The sequence below is a fragment of the Drosophila takahashii genome, chromosome 2L (assembly GCF_030179915.1).
Source record: "Drosophila takahashii strain IR98-3 E-12201 chromosome 2L, DtakHiC1v2, whole genome shotgun sequence".
Classification (NCBI taxonomy): domain Eukaryota; kingdom Metazoa; phylum Arthropoda; class Insecta; order Diptera; family Drosophilidae; genus Drosophila; species Drosophila takahashii.
Genome location: NC_091678.1, coordinates 2,166,908 through 2,185,640, shown reverse-complemented (window position 1 = coordinate 2,185,640; position 18,733 = coordinate 2,166,908). Strand labels below are relative to the sequence as shown.

Here is an 18,733-nt window from a genome sequence, read left to right as displayed (position 1 = left end):
ATATCTTTTAATTTAAATCTTTTTTAGATAGTTCAACGTGTTATTATCTTAAATATTTTTAAAAGTCGCCTAAAACAATAAAAGTTTGAGTGTTCCTAATTTGTAACGAATATAAAACTAATAAATATATCAACACTTTTTTATGTTAATTTAAATATTTTTACTATAAAAGTACAATATAATGTAAAAAATGGTGTAAATCAGTTAAAGTTCGATTGCTCGCTGTTGGTAACCGTGTACATTTTGTTAGACATGTTTTTGCCTTAAAGCCAGACATGGAAGCCGTGTGAAGTCAACTTTTGTGGACGCCTCGAACGCGTTCTAAGTGAAATTTAGCCGTTGGCTACGTGACGATGCTGCTGTTTCTTCTGTTCTTTCTTTTTTTTTCTTATTTCCCACCATTTCTGTAGCTGCATGAGGCATGAGGATATGGCGATGGCATGTCCTGGCCGTCATGTCCTGGCCGACTGTCTGCCTTGTTGACATACGTCCTGCTGCCTTTTTCCACCCAGCTGCTGTGCGCAAACGCATGCTCTGCTGCCGATTTCGCTGCCTATTTTCCAGCCGTTTTCATTGTTGCGCTTTTGCAGTCGCAGAATCCGAGGCAGAGTCCCCCGAAAAGCCAACAACCCCCGCCGAAAAACGCACCAGATGCCGAACATCTGTTTTATGTTTTTCCTCGCTTCCAGGGAAACTCTCTTAAAAGTGCGAGAGCGAGAGAAGCTCTTCTGGTGCGTCGGAAAATGCGAGTGCTGAGCTTCAGTTCCAGCATCAGCGCCATCGAGTGAGGAGCCTCTTTTTGGAGACCGGAAAATCCGTGAAAACTGTCGGGTTACTCAAGCCACGCAGCACACACACACACCCCAGCCGAAAAAAGATATATAGAAGGAAAAGCCTGTGAAAAGCAGCAGCCAACTCAGCGAAATTTAAGAACAATTAAGGAAACTCCGCGAAAAAAACCCTGCACCCTGCACAAATTAAAAAGCGTAAGGAGCCACATCGAAAAAACGTCGACTCTGCGTTTTTCCTACGGCTTTTCCCCAACGCTTTTTTGGCCAGCGCAAATATCGATTGCTGACTGCCTTGCATAAGTCCACGAAGATTAGTATACACCGTCTGGAAAAGCGATTCAAACGATTCAAATGATTCAAATGACAACGAAGTACTCGTAGTAATTAAGTTTTTTAATCACCAATATTGGAAGTCATCATGGAGCAGCTAAAGCTAAGGATTTCACAGCCTGGCCCAGACAATTGACACGGAAAAAAAGGAGCGGAGACGAAAACGAAGATTTCCCAGGATATATATAGAAGTTGATTCGTGTGTGTGTGTGTGTTTGTGTGTTTGCCCCTGTTTCGCTTTTATTTTCCTTTCCATTTTTATTTCCTTTGTTGCCTGTTTGAAAATGGATATTGCCTTGCGTGGCACAAACAACACAGCAGCATCATCATCAACGTCAACGACTGGAACTGGTGAGTCCTTGGGATCCCCGGCTCAAAGGCACATAATCGCATCTCTTATTCCGCTGGCGAATGTGAAACAACGACCTTTTCATTTACAGGTCTGCATCATGCTGTGTCACTGGGCAACATTGAGGTCTCCACCAAGGTTTGTACTTCTCTCCGACAAAACGACTAAACGCCGAAAACATAAAACACCCACAAAGTGTGCGGCGAGTAAAATTAATTTCTGTCAGGCGAAAAACTTCAAGGAGGAGGAATGATTGACACAATTAATTTGGAGCAAATCTGGAGGGCAGGAAAGGACAACTCAGCAAGTGGCCGGGAACATTACGAAAGCTTTAGATATGAGGTCAAAAACTACACTCATAAAAAAAAATCGAAGAATTTCCTTAAAATCTAGAAAATTCTTTCTTGAATTTTTGCCAAAGGCGACCTCACCTTTGTTTCAAGAAATGGTTTTTTTGAAAGGCACCATTAAAACCAGAAAAAATATTTCTTGTTTTAAGAAATTAAATTTCTTAAAACAAGAAAGGGTTTTTTAGAAAGCCACCATAAAAACAAGAAAAAATATTTCTTAAAACAAGAAAGGCGATTCTTGTTTCAAAGGTGGTTTGTTTCTTGTTTCAAGAAATTAAATTTCTTAAAACAAGAAAGGGTTTTTTAGAAAGGCACCTTTTGAACAAGAAAAATTCTTTCTTGTTTAAATTTCCTTTCAAGAAATTTTATTTCTTGATTTAAGAAATAATATTTCTTGAAGGGAAGTTTTATATTAACACTGAAACCCTAAAAATAAAATGTAACTTGGTTTTTTCTTTTGCATATTTTATTTATTTAAATTTAAAACATTTAACACTGAACATTTAAACAATTTTAAATAACACATTTTTGACTTAGGAAAACATTATTATAACCAAATATGTAGTTGCAGGCAAAATTATTTTCTTCGGCTTTCCTCATCTGGAAAAAAAGAGTTATTGGGATATCAATGATTTGTTTTTAGATAAGAATAGATAGATGTTTTTAGATAATAGATAATAATGTAATGTTAATAATAGCCAAAATACAAACACGTTGGTCAGACGACCGAGAGAGGAGCAAGACAGGTAGAAAATGAAGAAGGAAGGGTTGAAAATCTAATTTCAGAAAGAGCCACATACATACATATATATTTACATACAGTCCTTTGCGCGAAGGGAGACCGAATGTAAGCAGGTCAGATCATGACAATTTTAAGAAGGAGTAGAGAGAAACGTCGCGACGCGTAGGTCAAGCGAGCGAGAGAGAGGAGCAGAATATGAAAGGGTTGAAAATCGGGTTTCAGATCGGGTGAGCCGCGTACATGCATAGATATTTACATGCATACATAAGTATGTCAAACAAATACAACATATTTTTCTTACCTTAGAATGTTTTAAAACAAAATTACAGCTTCGCTAAACAAATTATTTGGCTGATGCAACTGCAGGTATTTTCACTCTGAAAAATAAATAAAATGCGAGTAATAAGATAAAGTTATTATAGAACTCTACACCCACAGATTTATATACAAATGTATGTATGTACGTAGCTCTTAGCTAAAAAACCATTCAACTAAATTGGTATACGCTTGGTAAAGAGATTTGAAATTTATCCTTTAATTACATACATACAATTGTACGCCCGCTATACAAAAAATTATATACATATTTACATACCTTTGAATATTCGGAAAAAGGCTTCACCTCTTATCCGCTTGAAAATCACGTCCATCACTCACGAAGTTTTTTCACAACTGACGCTCGGGGGATCAGAGAAGTCGGTAGCCGAGTAGGCCCTTCGTCCCACTTCGTTTTTCTTGTCGTTAACATTCGGCAGCGGAAGGAAGTCAATGGCTACTTTCCTATATTCTAGGGTCATTTCATTCATATATTCAAAGGTAATTTTGTCCTAAAATACGTACAAAAATGTTTTGGCTGCGACGGCAAAACAGACATATGAGATTTTCATTTTTCTATTTTTAAGAAAAATTCTTTCTTGAATTTTTTCCATCAAGAAAGGTTTTCTGTATTCAAAGGCTAATTTTCTAATAACAAGAAATTTTTTTTCTATTTTCAAAGGTAGGCCCATTCAATGGCGAGATTTCCAAAATTTAGAAATTAATTTTTATGAGTGTAGGAAGGAAATGAGGGGATTAGGATTAGGGAAAATTGGCTAGGTAGAAAAGGGGAGATAGGGAAAGAAATTAAGCACTGGAAAATTGTAATTTATAATTCATTTGAAATTACAAAGCATTTTTAAAAGTAAAGAATAGGAAAATTGCATATTTTGGAAGTAATAAAATTTAATTCATTTGAGAAAAAAATGTTTTTAAACATTATAATAATTATAATTTAATTTTATTTATTACTTTTATTATTGAGATGCTAAATTGAAATCAAGGAATTTTGAAATCACTTTAAAATAGATATCAAATTAGGCTTATACGTAATATTTATACAATACTGAAATTAAGTATACGCATTTAGTAAGCAAATACAGATATTAAGTATTCACAACCAATTGATATAAATATTTAAGTTTTTAAGTTAATGTAGGAAATTAAGGAATATGCCGTTTTTAATAGGATTTTTATCAGAATTTTCAATAAATAAAATGTATTTTCCCATACTTAAATCCCTAGACCACCTACTCCAGCCACATGGATCGCAGCTACGACTCCGAAGACGAACACACTGGTCGCCGAAGACTTCGCCACACGCTCTCCACCGAGTTGCAGCCTCGCACTTCAGTCTACTCACGCGGAGATATTAGGGAACAGGTGAATTAAATGTGGAGTATTATATCTGTTTCCTTATATTTAACCTACATATTTTGATATATTCAAAGTACTGCCTCACAGATCGCCAGCTGCACAGCATAGAGCAGCGTCCTAGGCGGGAACGATTTTTTGGCTGCCTTTCGCGACGCGGTCAAACGCAATCGGGCAGTTTTCTGGGCGGCTGTGTGGGTCGGCGAGTGCCCTCCGATGAGAATCTGGCCGCCTATGCACCATTTGAAAAATATCCACGGTGGGTAGAAATCATAGTACTCAAATAAATTTTAAAAAATATTTATAAGGGAAAAACCCCTAGGGTTTTGAAGGTGTCTAAGAGTATGCAACAATATATGATTTGTGATGTGAAAATAATATACATTTAAATTCCTGAACATTTTTTTTTAAATATATCAGATGCCAAAATATAACTTCGCTTTGTAAAAGGTGTCCAAAAGTATGCAACAATTTGTGGCTTAAAACTATTTTCAATTTCATTTATTTTATTTTCCAGCTACCAGAACAACTACACAGACACTCACGAATTGGAAAGTTCCTATTTTCGCCGTCAACCGGCCTCGATCTTGAGCACTGGCAAGTCGAGCGAAGCGGATCTGGGGGGACGTTACACCTGGATTGGTCAGCAGCAGCAGCAGGTGCCAGCACAGGTGACCAACAACAACTCCGACTACCAATCGGACCACAGGTATGAACCGCTAGACTCGGCGGATCGAGAATCAATACAGAAACAGAAATAATCAAGAAACAAAAAAAATACCCAAATTAAAAACCGTAAATTGCTATGCCAACTGTCGCTTAGATCATGCTTTACTGTCGCACTATCTGTAGTCACTAACTCTCTGTCGCTCGCTATATCCCCCAACTCTCCCGATCTCTCTATCTCTATACAATATATATATATTGTTCTGTATATATATGTAAAATGCTTGCAATGCTTGCCTTTCCGACTCATCCATTGCATAATGCCGCTTATTGCCTCCAAGTTCTACTCAACCACTCGAAAAAAACCACTGATTAACCACCTACTAGAAATGCTGTATAAAAATACTTTTTCGTGTACTCCTTTCGTTATTCATCCACCTGTCCTTCTCTCCTCAAAAAAAAATCCAAAAAACGACTGTAAAAATCAACCAAATCTTAACAAATTGAATTGCCACAATCAAAAACCCCACCAAATACTAAATGATATGAAATGATCAAAATGTGTAAAGGGCAACTTGTTGTACAGCACCACTTGAATCCTTTTACCAGGATGTTTTGCTACGGAATTATTATGTCGAGCTTTGCGCTCCACCAAATCCTACACCACCAACATCACACACCAATCAAATCGCTAATCTAAATGTTTGGTATGTAAAGTGATCTAAAAATCTAACAAAATACTTAAATAAGATATTGCAAAAAATAAACTCTATTAATAAAAAGTGCGCTAAACTAAAAATGTTTATTTATGTTATGTGTCTGCACGTGACCGAAAAGCAAAAAAAAAAAAAATCTAGTTAAAATTAAACGAATTAAATTAAACTAAATGAAATGCTTGTGTGTTGAAAATGCTAAAATGCTGCCGGGGGAAATTTGATTAATATTCTGCTGATTTGCTTAATCCACAGCTCGTATCACTGCCCCACATACGCCACGATGCCGACCACACATCACCATCACCAGCAGCAGGCCGGAAATGTCAGGTGGGTCCTTTGGATGACAGTCTCCTCCAGAAATCCCATCTCAATCATAAACTTCCTTAACCAGAACAAAACACGTGAGCTTCGCCCGGTCCCACACACTCACCAGCTTCGATAATGTGAATGCCGGCTTTCGATCCTCGGGGCGATTGAAAACCGCCCGAAGTCAGGAGCGATTAATTGGCGGCAAGAAGCCGATTATTGCCACGGGTTCTATGTACGAGACCCTGCAGCCTCCCCATCTCCAAGGCCAACAGATGCAACCGCAACAGAGCTCCACCCTGCCGAAAACCTGGCTGCCACCACCAGTTCAACTGCAGCCCTGCCAGCACCACCATGCCCCGATTCACCTGCACCAGCCCATTCCAGGTGAGGATTTTAGGTTAAGCTATTCAATGGCCAGGGGGTTACGGTGAGATGAGTGAATCACTTTAGTCTATAACAAGAGAGAACGCTAGAGTCGAGAATTTCGACTATCAGATACTCGTTACTCAGATGAAGGGTCATACCAACAGCAAAGCAACTGCTTGCACTGCTTGCTTTTCAATATGTGCCTATAACTTTTAAATGAATGGCCCGATTTAAAAAATTTGTTCTACATTTCGATATGCATTAAAAAACACAACAGAACTGCATTTATATTTTCCCAAAATATGTAAAGATGGGAGCGCCAGACACATTTTTAAATCGTTAATAGCGATAGTGTTTTTATTCGACTTACAATGCAGTTATCTTGCTGTAATTTGTAATCCAAGCTATAAAATATATTTAAATAACATCTTTACAAGTAGTTGGTTTACTTCATTATTACTTAATTGTATTTCTAAATATTAAAATTATTACTTAATTATTACTTCCACAATCAGAACATATTTTACTGATACTATTACCTCTCTCGATTTCAGACAACATGGTGGGCCTGATCATACCACAGCCCCTGCCGTTGGCTCTTCCACTGCCCAGTCCCGAAGTTCTCATCATAGAGAAGAAGTTCCGCAATGCCATGAAGACGCAGGCCACTCAAACGGATGCAGCTGCCCGACGTCAGGGACAAGTTGGCTATAATACCCAGGTGTTGGCTTTAAGTCCCCGGCCACCACATCGCATCAAAGTGGTTTCCCAGGGGGCACAAACGAATGGCCTGCAGAATGGCAAGAAACTAACGAAAAGCCTATCGGAAATACCCAATGGCAAGGAGGTGCCACATCATTATCAACAGGGGTATGATTTTAGGATATATGATTGAAAAGTAGAAGCCATTAATTGTATTTTTATAAAAAAAAATTCTATTGAATAAGTCGCTTAATAGTATTTCTTTTAATTTGATAACTGAATGATAAGTTCCGAATAGTTATTGAAAAAGTTATTAACAATTGAATTTATTTTACCTTTGAATAAATTATATTTTTATTCAGCTTTCCTAGAAGAGTAAAGTCCATTAATTTGTATTTTTATTTAAAAAATTCTATTGAATAAATTTCTTAATAATATTTATTTTAATTTCATAAATGATTGATAAGTTCCAAATAGTTTTTGAAAAAGTTATATTAACAAGTATAGATATTTTACCTTTGAATAAATCAGTTTTTGAATAAGCTATTTTCTTTATTTGAAGATTTTGTTATACATTGATCCAATATTAATATTTAATCCCATCCCTAGATCGATTTACCCCCATGAGATGATCTACCGCACTCAGTCGCAGGATGTGACCCCTTTGCAGACCCTTTCGGATGCCCAGAACAACATCATGTACTACAAACCGCCACCTCCTTTGCTGGATCCCCATAGCTATGGCCTGGGAATGGAGCACTTGAGCAGATCGCGACCCTCGCCCTCCGAACAAAATGTGGAGTATGTGAATGTGAATGCGGCGGCAGTGGCTCTAAATGAAAGTTTCGACTACGAGAGCAACAGTTTGCCTCGACGGGCGTGTACCTCGCATACGGATTTCTATTCGAACAGTTTGCCCCGCAGACATATTTCTGAGTGTGCCGATCTCATAGCCGATAGTATCGATCCCTTGGACTTTAGCCAATCGCATTTACTGCCGCCACCAAGTGAGTATTGCAAGAACGATGATGAGCCTGCGGATGTGGAGGAGTACTACGACGAGGAAGAGGATCATCCCCACGAGACGGAGAGCTACAGCTCAGAGGTCTGCATGGATCAGCAGGCTGCCCAACATCGCCGCATGTCCATGCTGCCCCAGATGATTGACTCTCCCTTTCGTCGCGACGACTTGAGACGTCAATCCATGCCGGTTTATGGTCAAACCGAGAAGCTCATCGATGGCTTTGGACCGAGGACTTCATTTCGACGGCGCGATAAGGTCAGCTGTTTTCCCGACGAACCTTTGCCGGTTACTCAACATACCGAACGAGATGAGCAGGAAATCTTCATCGATTTCAAGCCACACATCTCACCCAAGCCGAGTCCTAAATTGCAGCTGAAGCACCGGAAGCAGCACAAGGCGGAAATTGCCATGAGGAAGATGCAGCAGCAGCGGATGGCACAGGCGGCTGCCTTGACGCTGCCCAAACTGAAGCCACAGCCAGTCGAAGTTGAGGTTAGAAAAGTTGAACTTGAGCCCAGCGACGAGGAGGAGGAGGATGATGAAACTTCCGAAGTGGAAGACCCAGAGCCGCAGAATCCCGATCCCGATGAGATCGATGAGGAGGAGCAGAAGCTGGAGACGGATCACCAGGAGGACGAGGAGCCGCTGTACGAGAATATAACCCCCTGCGGCTGCCGAGTGGAGCCCGAGGATATCCAGGATAAGCGCTCCCAGTTTCGCAAGCGATCCGTGAGTTTGGACGACGACTACGAGGCCAAGGTTTCGGGTACTCCAACTACCACTGGCCTGCGACTTCCTTCCACCCCGGCGAGTCCTTGCCGCGATGAACTGCTGGCCAATGTCTCAACTTATCCATCCTCAGACTCACTGGCCAATGACAATACCCGCGATCATTCCGATGGGATATGGAATGAGTCGCAGGTTACTGTCTTGACGGCTGAACAGCGCGATATATCCGATGGATCTTACAGTTCCAATTTGCTATTGACTCCCTCGTCGAAGCGGAAGAATCTACTGCTGCAGCATCAGCAGAGAAGCTCGGTGGACACCGATGCCCTGGATTTTGAAGAACAAGTGGGTAAAAAATCTGCTCTAAAGATCATTATTTTATATTATATATTTTTTAGAGCCCCACCTATGGCCTACAAACACTGCCGAAGATCATCAAGACCCCTACGCCAACTGCCTCGAGGCCCACTTCCACTCAACCCATGATGCCGCCACCAGCCATCGCTGTTACTCCCTCTTCCAATCAAATTCTGGACTCGTCTATAAGTTCACCACTGCCCAAGAGGAGCATGGTGGCCAGGGGATCGGTTCCAGACGCCCGACAGCTCATTTTCATGGGTGGAGCTGCCAAACAAAGGTTACTAAAAATCATTGGGGGTGGGGTTTTATTATAGGCCCAAAAGTATGCATTGGAACTTCATTGGGTTATATTACACTAATTTTACATAGGAAATTTTGTAAGTTTAATAGAAAGAGAAAATCTACACCCAAAGCTTTATTTTAATATTCTACTGCCTTCATTAAAATTATTGGATATTTACACAATATTCAAAAGTACTATAAAACATTCTAAAATAATACATATAGCAAAGATATACTAGCTATATACTGCTAAGTATATAGTCCCGAAAATACATACATAGTTTAATAGGGATTTATTATGTTTAATGGAAAGATACAATTATTATTTTTATTGGCTATTTACTGAATCTGAAAATAAACAAGAAAGGAAGCTAGCTTCGGCAAACCGAAGCTTATATATCCTTGCAGATCATTCTATTAATTTACAAATCGCAAAAATGTTAAATTTCTTATTATTTCACATTAATTTTTCGATCGTTTCTATCACAGCTATATGATATAGTAGTTCGATCTTTTAAAAATTAAAATCGAAATTTGGAAATATTTCAAAATAGTCATATCCCAGAGTAGAAGGGAATGTAATAAAAACCAACAAAGATATAATTTTTTTCCCATAAATATTCATTTAATTTTTCGATCGTTCCTATGGCAGCTATATGATATAGTGATCCGATTTAAAAAACAAAAAAACCGAAATTCAGAAATATATAAAAAAAAATATTCCCAAGAGTAGAACGTAATATTTCAAAAAACACCGGAGCTAGAATTTTTTTACGTTTTTTTTTTTGATCCCTCCTATGGGAGCTATAAGATATAGTTGTCCGATCCGGTTGGTTCCGACATATATACTACCTGCAATAGAAATACGACTTTTACGAAAGTTTCATCCCGATAGCTTTAAAACTGAGAGACTAGTTTGCGTAGAAACGGACGGACAGACGGACAGACGGACAGACGGACAGACGGACGGACAGACGGACATGGCTAGATCGACTCGTCTTGTGATGCTGATCAAGAATATATATACTTTATGGGGTCGGAAATGTCTCCTTCACTGCGTTGCAAACTTCTGACTGAAATCATAATACCCTCTGCAAGGGTATAAAAACTGACTAAAATAGTACAAGCAACAAAGATATATACATATATTTTCCGTTAAATACTTACTTAGTTTAATATGTATCATCTATTAAAAAATACTTGGAATTAGGTCATTGCACAAAAAAAATATTTCCTATTAACCTAAACCCAATTTCTCAAGATTTCCAAAGCATCTTCTCTTATAAAATATTCAAAAAATATTAAATACATTTAAAACTCTTTCCCCAGACACTCGGATGCCTCGTTCCTACCCATGGGCGCCACTGATTACGCCCGCAGTGCGGATATATCGGAGTGCAGCACGAATACAGATGAGTATGCCACCTGCACGGACACCTCGAAACGCACACCAGGTATTAAGACTCCGCCGACAACGACCAGTTCATCGTCGACCACACAAGTGCCAGGTTTGGGCCCCCCGATACGTACTTGAATCCCGTACTCGTACTCGTACTCGTGCTGTGTGTGTTCCTGTCTGTGTGTGTAGAACTCGTACCAAAAATCGCATAATCAATCCAAAAGTCTTGATCCATGAATGAGTGTTACAAAAAAAAATAAACCAAATCGTGGCCACCAATCCACCATCATTGCTCCAAAACCACCGTACACTCTCACCGCTTCCATGCTTCACGCCCTAGTGTTATACAGCCTATATAGCTTATAGACCGTAGACTCATCTACCACACCTCAACTTTGACTGTCAATCTCTATCTCGCTGTCTCTCTCGCCTCCCTAGTTTAATGTTGTTGATGCCTGATCAAATGCCTTGCCCGCAATGCTTTAGCTGTATTAAGTAACCATACTTAAAGATAACTTAAATTTCTCGAAAAACCCTTTTCTATTCGACAGTTTCCACTCAGAGCTCACAGTTGGAAAAGACCCATGCTGGGAGTTCCTTCGAAAGCGCCAGTTCCCTGTACTCCATGCGGGAGGATCTATTACAGCACGATGAGAAGGCTCCGCTTTCCAAGGCCCAGCTGAAATCCCCCATCGGTTCGGTGGCCGAGTTGACCAGGAAATCACCATCGCACTCGATAAGCAGCACCACCTCTTCGGGCAGTTGTCCTGTCTCGGGAGCAGCCATCAAATCTCCAGCCAAGGAAAGTATCCCTCAAACGGTCGCCAGTTCGGGAACGTCTCAAATGAAGGTCAGCTCGGCTGAAACTATACAACCATCAACTGGAACTGTGACTGGAACCAAGCCCAAGCCCGATTCCATATCGGAAGATGAGCGCAGTGAAGTGCGTTACTCCTCTTCTGGATATTACGAGAGTCCCCATGAAGAAGACGACGAAGAACAGGGGGTGCGAAGCAAGGCCCGCCGTCTGAAACAGGAAGACGAGAGGAAGAGGCGTAAGACTAGCATGAAACTGGACATTGAGAAGGAGAATATGCGTGCCCTAACGAGTCCGATTAAGAAGCCCACGGGTTCTAGCAAAGTCACATCACCCGAGCAGTCGCAGGCAGCAGGACAAGACAACGGGGGCAGTAGTCCCAGCAAGATGAAACGCTTTCGTCCCAAGATACGAAGGCAGTTGAGGAAAAGCTCTAGAGAGGATGTTTTGGCGGCGGCAGCGGTACGAAGGAGTCGGGCCACGCCCACTATTTTTGGCCTAAGCAGTGGCAGTGGGGATACAGAGCTACTGCTAGATGCCAGCATGTCAACTGGCGCCCAAGCAGGGACAACCAGTGGCGCCCTAGCAGGGACCTTAGCCGGGTCATGCACCACCACAACCGTTATGACAGCTGCTCCATCCACCGCATCCAAGTTGGCCACCTCCGAGTCAGTGACCACAGAGGCAGTAGTTATTCCATTGACGGTGAAGAAACCACATAGTTGCGCCACGCCCACATCCCTGCTCTCGCCCAAACTGCCCACAACCAGCGGCGGCACCCAGTCGAAATCCACATCGGACACCTTTCAACTGAAAGCCAAGTCCATTGAATCCCTACGGAGCGTATCACCCGGTTCCGATTCCGTGTTCTATAGCGAAGCCGATGGCAATGCCGCTAGTGGCGAACAGAGCCACTGTCACCATTGCGGCAAGGAAATGGAGGGCAAGCAGCAGAGCAATACCATCAGTGAACTGGCTGGCGACTCGGTCGAATCGATACCCTACATCGAACAGGACATCGTAAAGCCGCCGTCGGACTTTGCCGACTCACCGGTGACCACCAAGACCACACAGCGGCTGTACAAGAAGATGGACAAGCGATTCCGATCCGAGGAGCGATATCACGGCGAAAGAGGCAGGCACTACAAAACCAGGCAGGAGAACATCAGGGCAAAGGTGAGTGATTAAGAAATCAAGTACTACACACAAACAAAAAACTTGGTAAAATTAACCAATATAATTTCACAACAACAAATACACGCAATTAGCAAGGACACTCACCCAAAGCAAAAGCTAAATACGCGTAACTATTTTTTATAGTTACGTATAGGTCAAATTTACCAATCAAATTTTTTTGTGTGTAGGGTTTCAAAATCATATAAGTGATTTACCAGGAAGATATAAATATTATACAATAATAATTTTACAGAGCGAAGAGCGCGGACGTGTTCCCAGTTTGCCCAATACTCCGGTTCTTCGTCCTGCCGGTTCGAGTCCCTGTGTCCTACCCGATATCAACACAGAACAGAGTCAGCACATCATCTATAAGGGACATTATGACGCAGGTCGCTATACAAGACTCACCGATGATGATTTATGGACTCAGTTGGATCATCAGTGTTTCGGTAAGTAAATATTCCGATTTAAAATTCGCGTTTAAGAAGTTAAATTTAAATGTTCCATATCAAATAACATTCGACGCAGTTCTTCATAGAAGAATACCTTTTTAAAATAACTTCACATTGAATAAGAATACAATTAGTATAAGTCAAACAGACGATGAAGATAGATAAGAAGTTTATTATTTTGATCACAACATATCTTGTTCCTGTCGTTTGTCTTAAGGATCGTAAGTTTCTAGTGACTTTATTATATCCGAGGCTAACAAACTTCTTTCTAGCTATTTGTGGTTTGAAGCCTACGATCAGAAAATGCATAGTGCCTTCTGATAAAATTCCTATATTTTATTGGTATAATCGAAAAAGAAATGAGTGTGAAAAACTTAGAAACCCTTGTGAAAGGTTAGTCAGAAAATTTGCAACAAAGGCGATTTGTAGGCAAATATGCCAGAAGTAATTATTTCTAAATTGTAAATGAAATAAAATATATTTGATTTGAATTTTTGGCATTTTTTTTTATAGAGGTGCTTAATAACTACACTCAAAAAAAAAGTAGTAAATCGAAAGATTTCATATTTAATCCAAATATTTTTTGCTTATATTCTCCTTTGCGGTTTTTATTAAGTTTAAATCTGAAAATATTACATTTAACAAGAAAGGAAGCTAGCTTCGGCCAGCCGAAGCTTATATACCCTTGCAGATCATTCCTATTAATTAACAAATCGCAAAAATGTTCAATTTTCTAATATTTATCATTAATTTTCCGATGGTTCCTATGACAGCTATATGATATAGTCGTCCGATTTTGATCAAATTAAAATTGAAATTCGGAATTATTTAAAAAGAGTCATATCCTAGAGTAGAAGATAATACAATAAAAACCAAAGAAGCTAGAATTTATTTCCTATTACTTTTCCATTAATTTTCCGATCGTTCCTATGGCAGCTATATGATATAGTCGTCCGATTTTGATTAAATTAAAATTGAAATTCGGAAATATTTAAAAAGAGTCATATCCTAGAGTAGAAGATAATACAATAAAAACCAAAGAAGCTAGAATTTATTTCCTATTACTTTTCCATTAATTTTCCGATCGTTCCTATGGCAGCTATATGATATAGTAGTCCGATTTTTTAAATAATTAATTCGAAATTCAGAAATATTAAAAAAATAACATCCCCAAAAGTAGAAGGTAATATTTCAAAAAACACCGAAGTTAGAATTTTTTAAAGTTTTTTTTTTCCGATTGTTCCTATGGGAGCTATAAGATATAGTTGTCCGATCCGGTCGGCTCCGACATATATACTACCTGCAATAGACTTTTGGGAAAGTTTCATCCCGATAGCTCAAAAACTGAGAGACTAGTTTGCGTAGAAACAGACAGACGGACAGACGGACAGACGGACAGACGGACAGACGGACAGACGGACAGACGGACAGACGGTCAGACGGACAGACGGACAGACGGACAGACGGACAGACGGACATGGCTAGATCGACTCGTCTAGTGATGCTGATCAAGAATATATATACTTTATGGGGTCGGAAACGTCTCCTTCACTGCGTTGCAAACTTCTGACTGAAATCATAATACCCTCTGCAAGGGTATAAAAATTATAGTTAAATTTAAAAACGTTTAACTTTGATTATATATTTCCATTCGTTAATAGGAATCTTTGCATTAAATATGCATATATTTTATCAGTGTATGAAACTACTTTTCAAAATTTCCTAGTTTGTTGATAAATGATATCCTTGTTTCTTAATAGATCGTTCTAGGGAGCGTCGAGCTTCAACGGAGTCTGAGAAGGGCTTCCATGCCAAATACCAAGTGATCCTCCATCGTCTCGTCCAGCGTCGTTGCACCCTGGAAATGTATCATCGGCAGAAACACAACAGCTTTCGTAAGTCTCAAAAAAACACCCTGTTCGAACATCCAAACAATATTCTAATTTTGGCACAACGTGCGCCCCTTTTTGAATGAGAAATAGAGAGAGATCGAGAGAAAAGCCCGAAAATGGGAGAACTTTAGAGATAATGAATGGCATGGCGCTCCGACTTTTCATGACCGGCACTTGGCATACATAGATATGTATGTAGGAATGGGAAATATCAGACAGAACCGAAAAAAAACAACCCGTAGTTTTTTGGCTCTATTATCGAGAATAGTTGAGGTGCGTGCTTTGTTGTGTGCCGACCATAAAAAATCCGCAACGCTTCCCGTTCGGTACTTCGGTTCAAGTCAAATGTAAAGAAACAAGTGCGAAAAGTTTTTGGAATATTTTTGTGGTATTTACACAATACTCAGGCCAAATGATTGGTGGGTAAACAACGAAAAAAAATCAAACGTTGCCGGTTGGGGTTTTTATTTGAATTTTCCCCTTTTTTAATTTTTATGCATATTACCACACAGAATTAATAGCGTCCAATTCCACGCCGGATTCGATCCGACGAAAGTTGGAGGAGGTCTTGAAACTGATGCTCTTGGTCTGGGCCCGCGAAAGTTTTGTGATATCCAACTTATCCAACGGTGCACATGGTAAATGATGTCCGGACGATATCCGGAAATAAAATAACACAAATCACTTAAGTCTTTTGCTCTCCGTCTTTCTCTATCTCTCTATAAATAAACTTTAATGAATGAGAATTGTGAGAAAAAAGTAGACAAGAATGTTTTGATAGTCAAGAAAACTATATAAATGTTATTAAAGTTTAAAAATCTAGATTAGAAATGTTTAACTCCAAAACAAGCTATTTGAATATGAAACATTTTTCAATACTATCGATTCTGACTAAAAAGATCCATATGAAAACCTTTAAATTAAAGTTCCTTTTAAATCTTTATTTATATTATCATATATAAACTTTTTAAGTGGAAGTATCTAATAATATTTGTTCTTCTTAGGCGTGGATAAAACCGTGGTGGTCAAGAGCGATTCCGGTGAATTTGGCTTCCGTATTCACGGTTCGAAGCCCGTGGTAGTGGCTGCCATCGAGCCGGAGACTCCGGCGGAGAGTTCTGGCCTGGAAGTGGGCGACATCATCATCTCGGTGAATGGCGTTCAGGTGCTGGACAAACACCACACCGAGGTGGTGAAGATCGCACACGATGGCTGCGAAAAGCTGGAACTTCAGGTGGCCCGAACTATTGGAGTTCTGATGCACGAACAACTGGAGCCACCCAGCCAGCCCATATTCAGTGGATATCTGTGGCGACAGAGCGGTCAGGCTAAGGGAGCACCGAATTCCAAGAAATGGGTGCGACGCTGGTTCTCCCTGCGACCCGATAATTGCCTGTACTACTACAAAACGGAAGATGTGAGTATGAATTTTAATAGGATTATTGGGAAATGTTTTTTATATTTCCGGAAATAGCATAATCTTGAATATTCGAGGAACAATTTACTAGTTTGGATTTAGGAGTTTAATTTTAATTTTATTTTTAACTTTACTTAATTTTTTACTGACACGGTTTTTAGTCAACTTTTTTAAGAATATATATATTTTTTCTGCCTTTGTCACTTATGAAATTTATTCAAAAACCATTAGAGATTTGAATTCACTTTTGAAGATGTCCAAAAGTATGCAACAACATATTTTTAGTCCGAAAGTGCGATGAATTCGCTTGGGGACACAATATTGTTACAAGAGATTTAAGACCACCATTATATTTTATAATTCATAAATGTTAAACAATAATAATTTAATTTTAAAATATTAATTTTTTAAAATATATTCATTTTCCAGGACTCCCAACCCGTTGGCGCCATGATAATGGCCAAGCACACGGTGGACCTGTGTCCCGTGGATGTGGGCAAGCCCTTTGCCTTCAAAGTGGACTCCGGGGAGGGAATTCCCATGTACGTGGCTGCCGATTCCGATGAGTTGGCCAACCGATGGCTCCAGCTGCTCAGGCAGGCCGCCTCGCAGGACAACCAGTGGCTGGACAAAAGGTTGGGGGACACTGATCTCGGAGACTGATCCCGATCTTTACTGATCCATTCTCTCACATCACTTCCCTCACAGTGCGCGGTGCTTGTACCAGAGTCCCACCAACATTCAGAGGCCCGATTGCTTTGGCTACCTACTCAAATTGGGCTCAAGGTGGTGCGGATGGTCGAAACGCTATTGCGTTCTTAAGGATGCCTGCCTCTATTTTTACCAAGATGCAAATAGCAAGAGTGCATTCGGTGAGTCAACTCGCGGGGTGCGAGATTAGATTAGATTGACGAAAAGCAGGTGACTGACTGGCCAGCAATTAATTTCGTTTTAAATTCTCTTTTTAGGCATGGCCTGCTTGCACGGCTACAAAGTGGCCTCAATGTCCGCAAATGCATCCGGCAAGAAGAACTCGTTCGAGATAATACCACCAGAAACGAAATTGCGGCATTACTTTTTCTGCACCGAAAGCGAAATGGATAAGAAGCGGTGGGTATTTATAAAATAAATTAAACAAGTAGGTTAAAGTCACCCTTCCGCATAAAGTTTTTTATTTAGGTAACCTTTAAAAATGTTTTGAAATTTTTTTTAAGCCATTTAGGATAGCCATTTAATAGATTTTTAAAAAAATAGGTTGAACTTTAAATATTTAAGACAGTACTAACCGTATTCATTCTCCATTGAATATTAAATCAATAAGTGAATATTAATAATATTGGAAAACTTTATTACAATAACTATTATATTTTTATTTAATCCCTATTTCTAGCTGGATATCCGCACTGGAATACTCCATCGATCGCTGGATAAAGTCCGGGTAACTAAGGTTAAAGACCCGCTCCAGATCGGCTCTGAGCAGCCGGCTCAAGCGTCGCAGTTTTAGCTACTTGATGGATTAGGCGGGACGAAATACGATGATATATGAAGATTTGATTTGTTCGACACTAGTACGGGTACTACCAACAACACTTAGAACTTAAGCCAAGCAAACCAATTAGTTTTAGGCATAGGCGATTGCTTAGTCCAAGGAATTTAGTCGGTCATTCAAATCGGGTTTAAAACTATTTTGAACAATGCGTACATACACAAAATATATACACATATATAGAGGAATACGATAGAACATTTTTGGTGTGTATTCTTGTTATATAGCTTACAACAAATGGCATATATATATATATATATACAAAACTTATGTTTAGTGAGGTTGTCTTGTCACTTAATATACATAGAACACATATATTTAGCCACATAAAAAACGAGAGAGAAATGATCGTACAGCAGACCAAATTGATTGGCTAATGTATATAGAATTCGGCTAGGCTAAATCCAAAATTAAACGATTAGGTATTCATGGCTCAAATCCAGGCGCAAAGGCAACACAAACGTTTTTTAGATAAATGTCTATTTACAGAAAGGGTAATACAGAACAAAAGTAAACTCAAGCGAGACCAAAATTCGGAATTATCAGAGTGTAACAGTTTGAAATTGAAGTGTCATTATCAAAGGCCGAGTTCGAGATGAGTTTCCCATTTTCCATAGCTGCTTCCATCA

The 18,733-nt window shown here is 39.6% G+C and overlaps 1 protein-coding gene and 1 long non-coding RNA gene across 3 annotated transcripts; one reads left to right on the top strand and one right to left on the bottom strand.

Moving 5' to 3' along the window:
• Window positions 1-780: 780 nt before the first annotated feature.
• Window positions 781-18,733, top strand: LOC108064239 (uncharacterized). 2 transcript variants are annotated; one of them, XM_017151661.3, is made up of 21 exons: window positions 781-1,472; window positions 1,562-1,608; window positions 4,123-4,260; window positions 4,329-4,510; window positions 4,769-4,960; window positions 5,886-5,960; window positions 6,025-6,326; window positions 6,863-7,178; window positions 7,620-9,108; window positions 9,162-9,400; window positions 10,735-10,859; window positions 11,356-12,797; window positions 13,051-13,246; window positions 15,010-15,144; window positions 15,483-15,560; window positions 15,654-15,779; window positions 16,146-16,558; window positions 16,988-17,193; window positions 17,267-17,430; window positions 17,527-17,668; window positions 17,949-18,733. In XM_017151661.3, the coding sequence occupies exons 1-21, from the start codon at window positions 1,406-1,408 to the stop codon at window positions 17,998-18,000; spliced, it is 6,126 nt and encodes a 2,041-aa protein (XP_017007150.2). In that variant the 5' UTR covers window positions 781-1,405; the 3' UTR covers window positions 18,001-18,733. The 2 variants fall into 2 exon arrangements, with proteins under 2 accessions (XP_017007150.2, XP_070072310.1); XM_070216209.1 differs by lacking the exons at window positions 781-1,472; window positions 1,562-1,608; window positions 4,123-4,260; ... (9 more) ...; window positions 13,051-13,246; window positions 15,483-15,560 and adding an exon at window positions 13,377-13,470.
• LOC138914819 (uncharacterized) lies at window positions 1,866-3,228 on the bottom strand. The gene is made up of 3 exons (XR_011420630.1): window positions 3,158-3,228; window positions 2,864-2,939; window positions 1,866-2,420 (listed from the first exon to the last, which is right to left on the bottom strand). It is a non-coding gene; the product is annotated as an uncharacterized lncRNA (long non-coding RNA).

Coding starts and splice junctions, on each gene's coding strand:
- LOC108064239 (XM_017151661.3), top strand. CDS start 1,406: ATGGATATTGCCTTGCGTGGCACAAACAACACAGCAGCATCATCATCA. Junction 1,609..4,122: donor ACATTGAGGTCTCCACCAAG/GTTTGTACTTCT, acceptor TTAAATCCCTAG/ACCACCTACTCCAGCCACAT. Junction 13,247..15,009: donor GTTGGATCATCAGTGTTTCG/GTAAGTAAATAT, acceptor GTTTCTTAATAG/ATCGTTCTAGGGAGCGTCGA.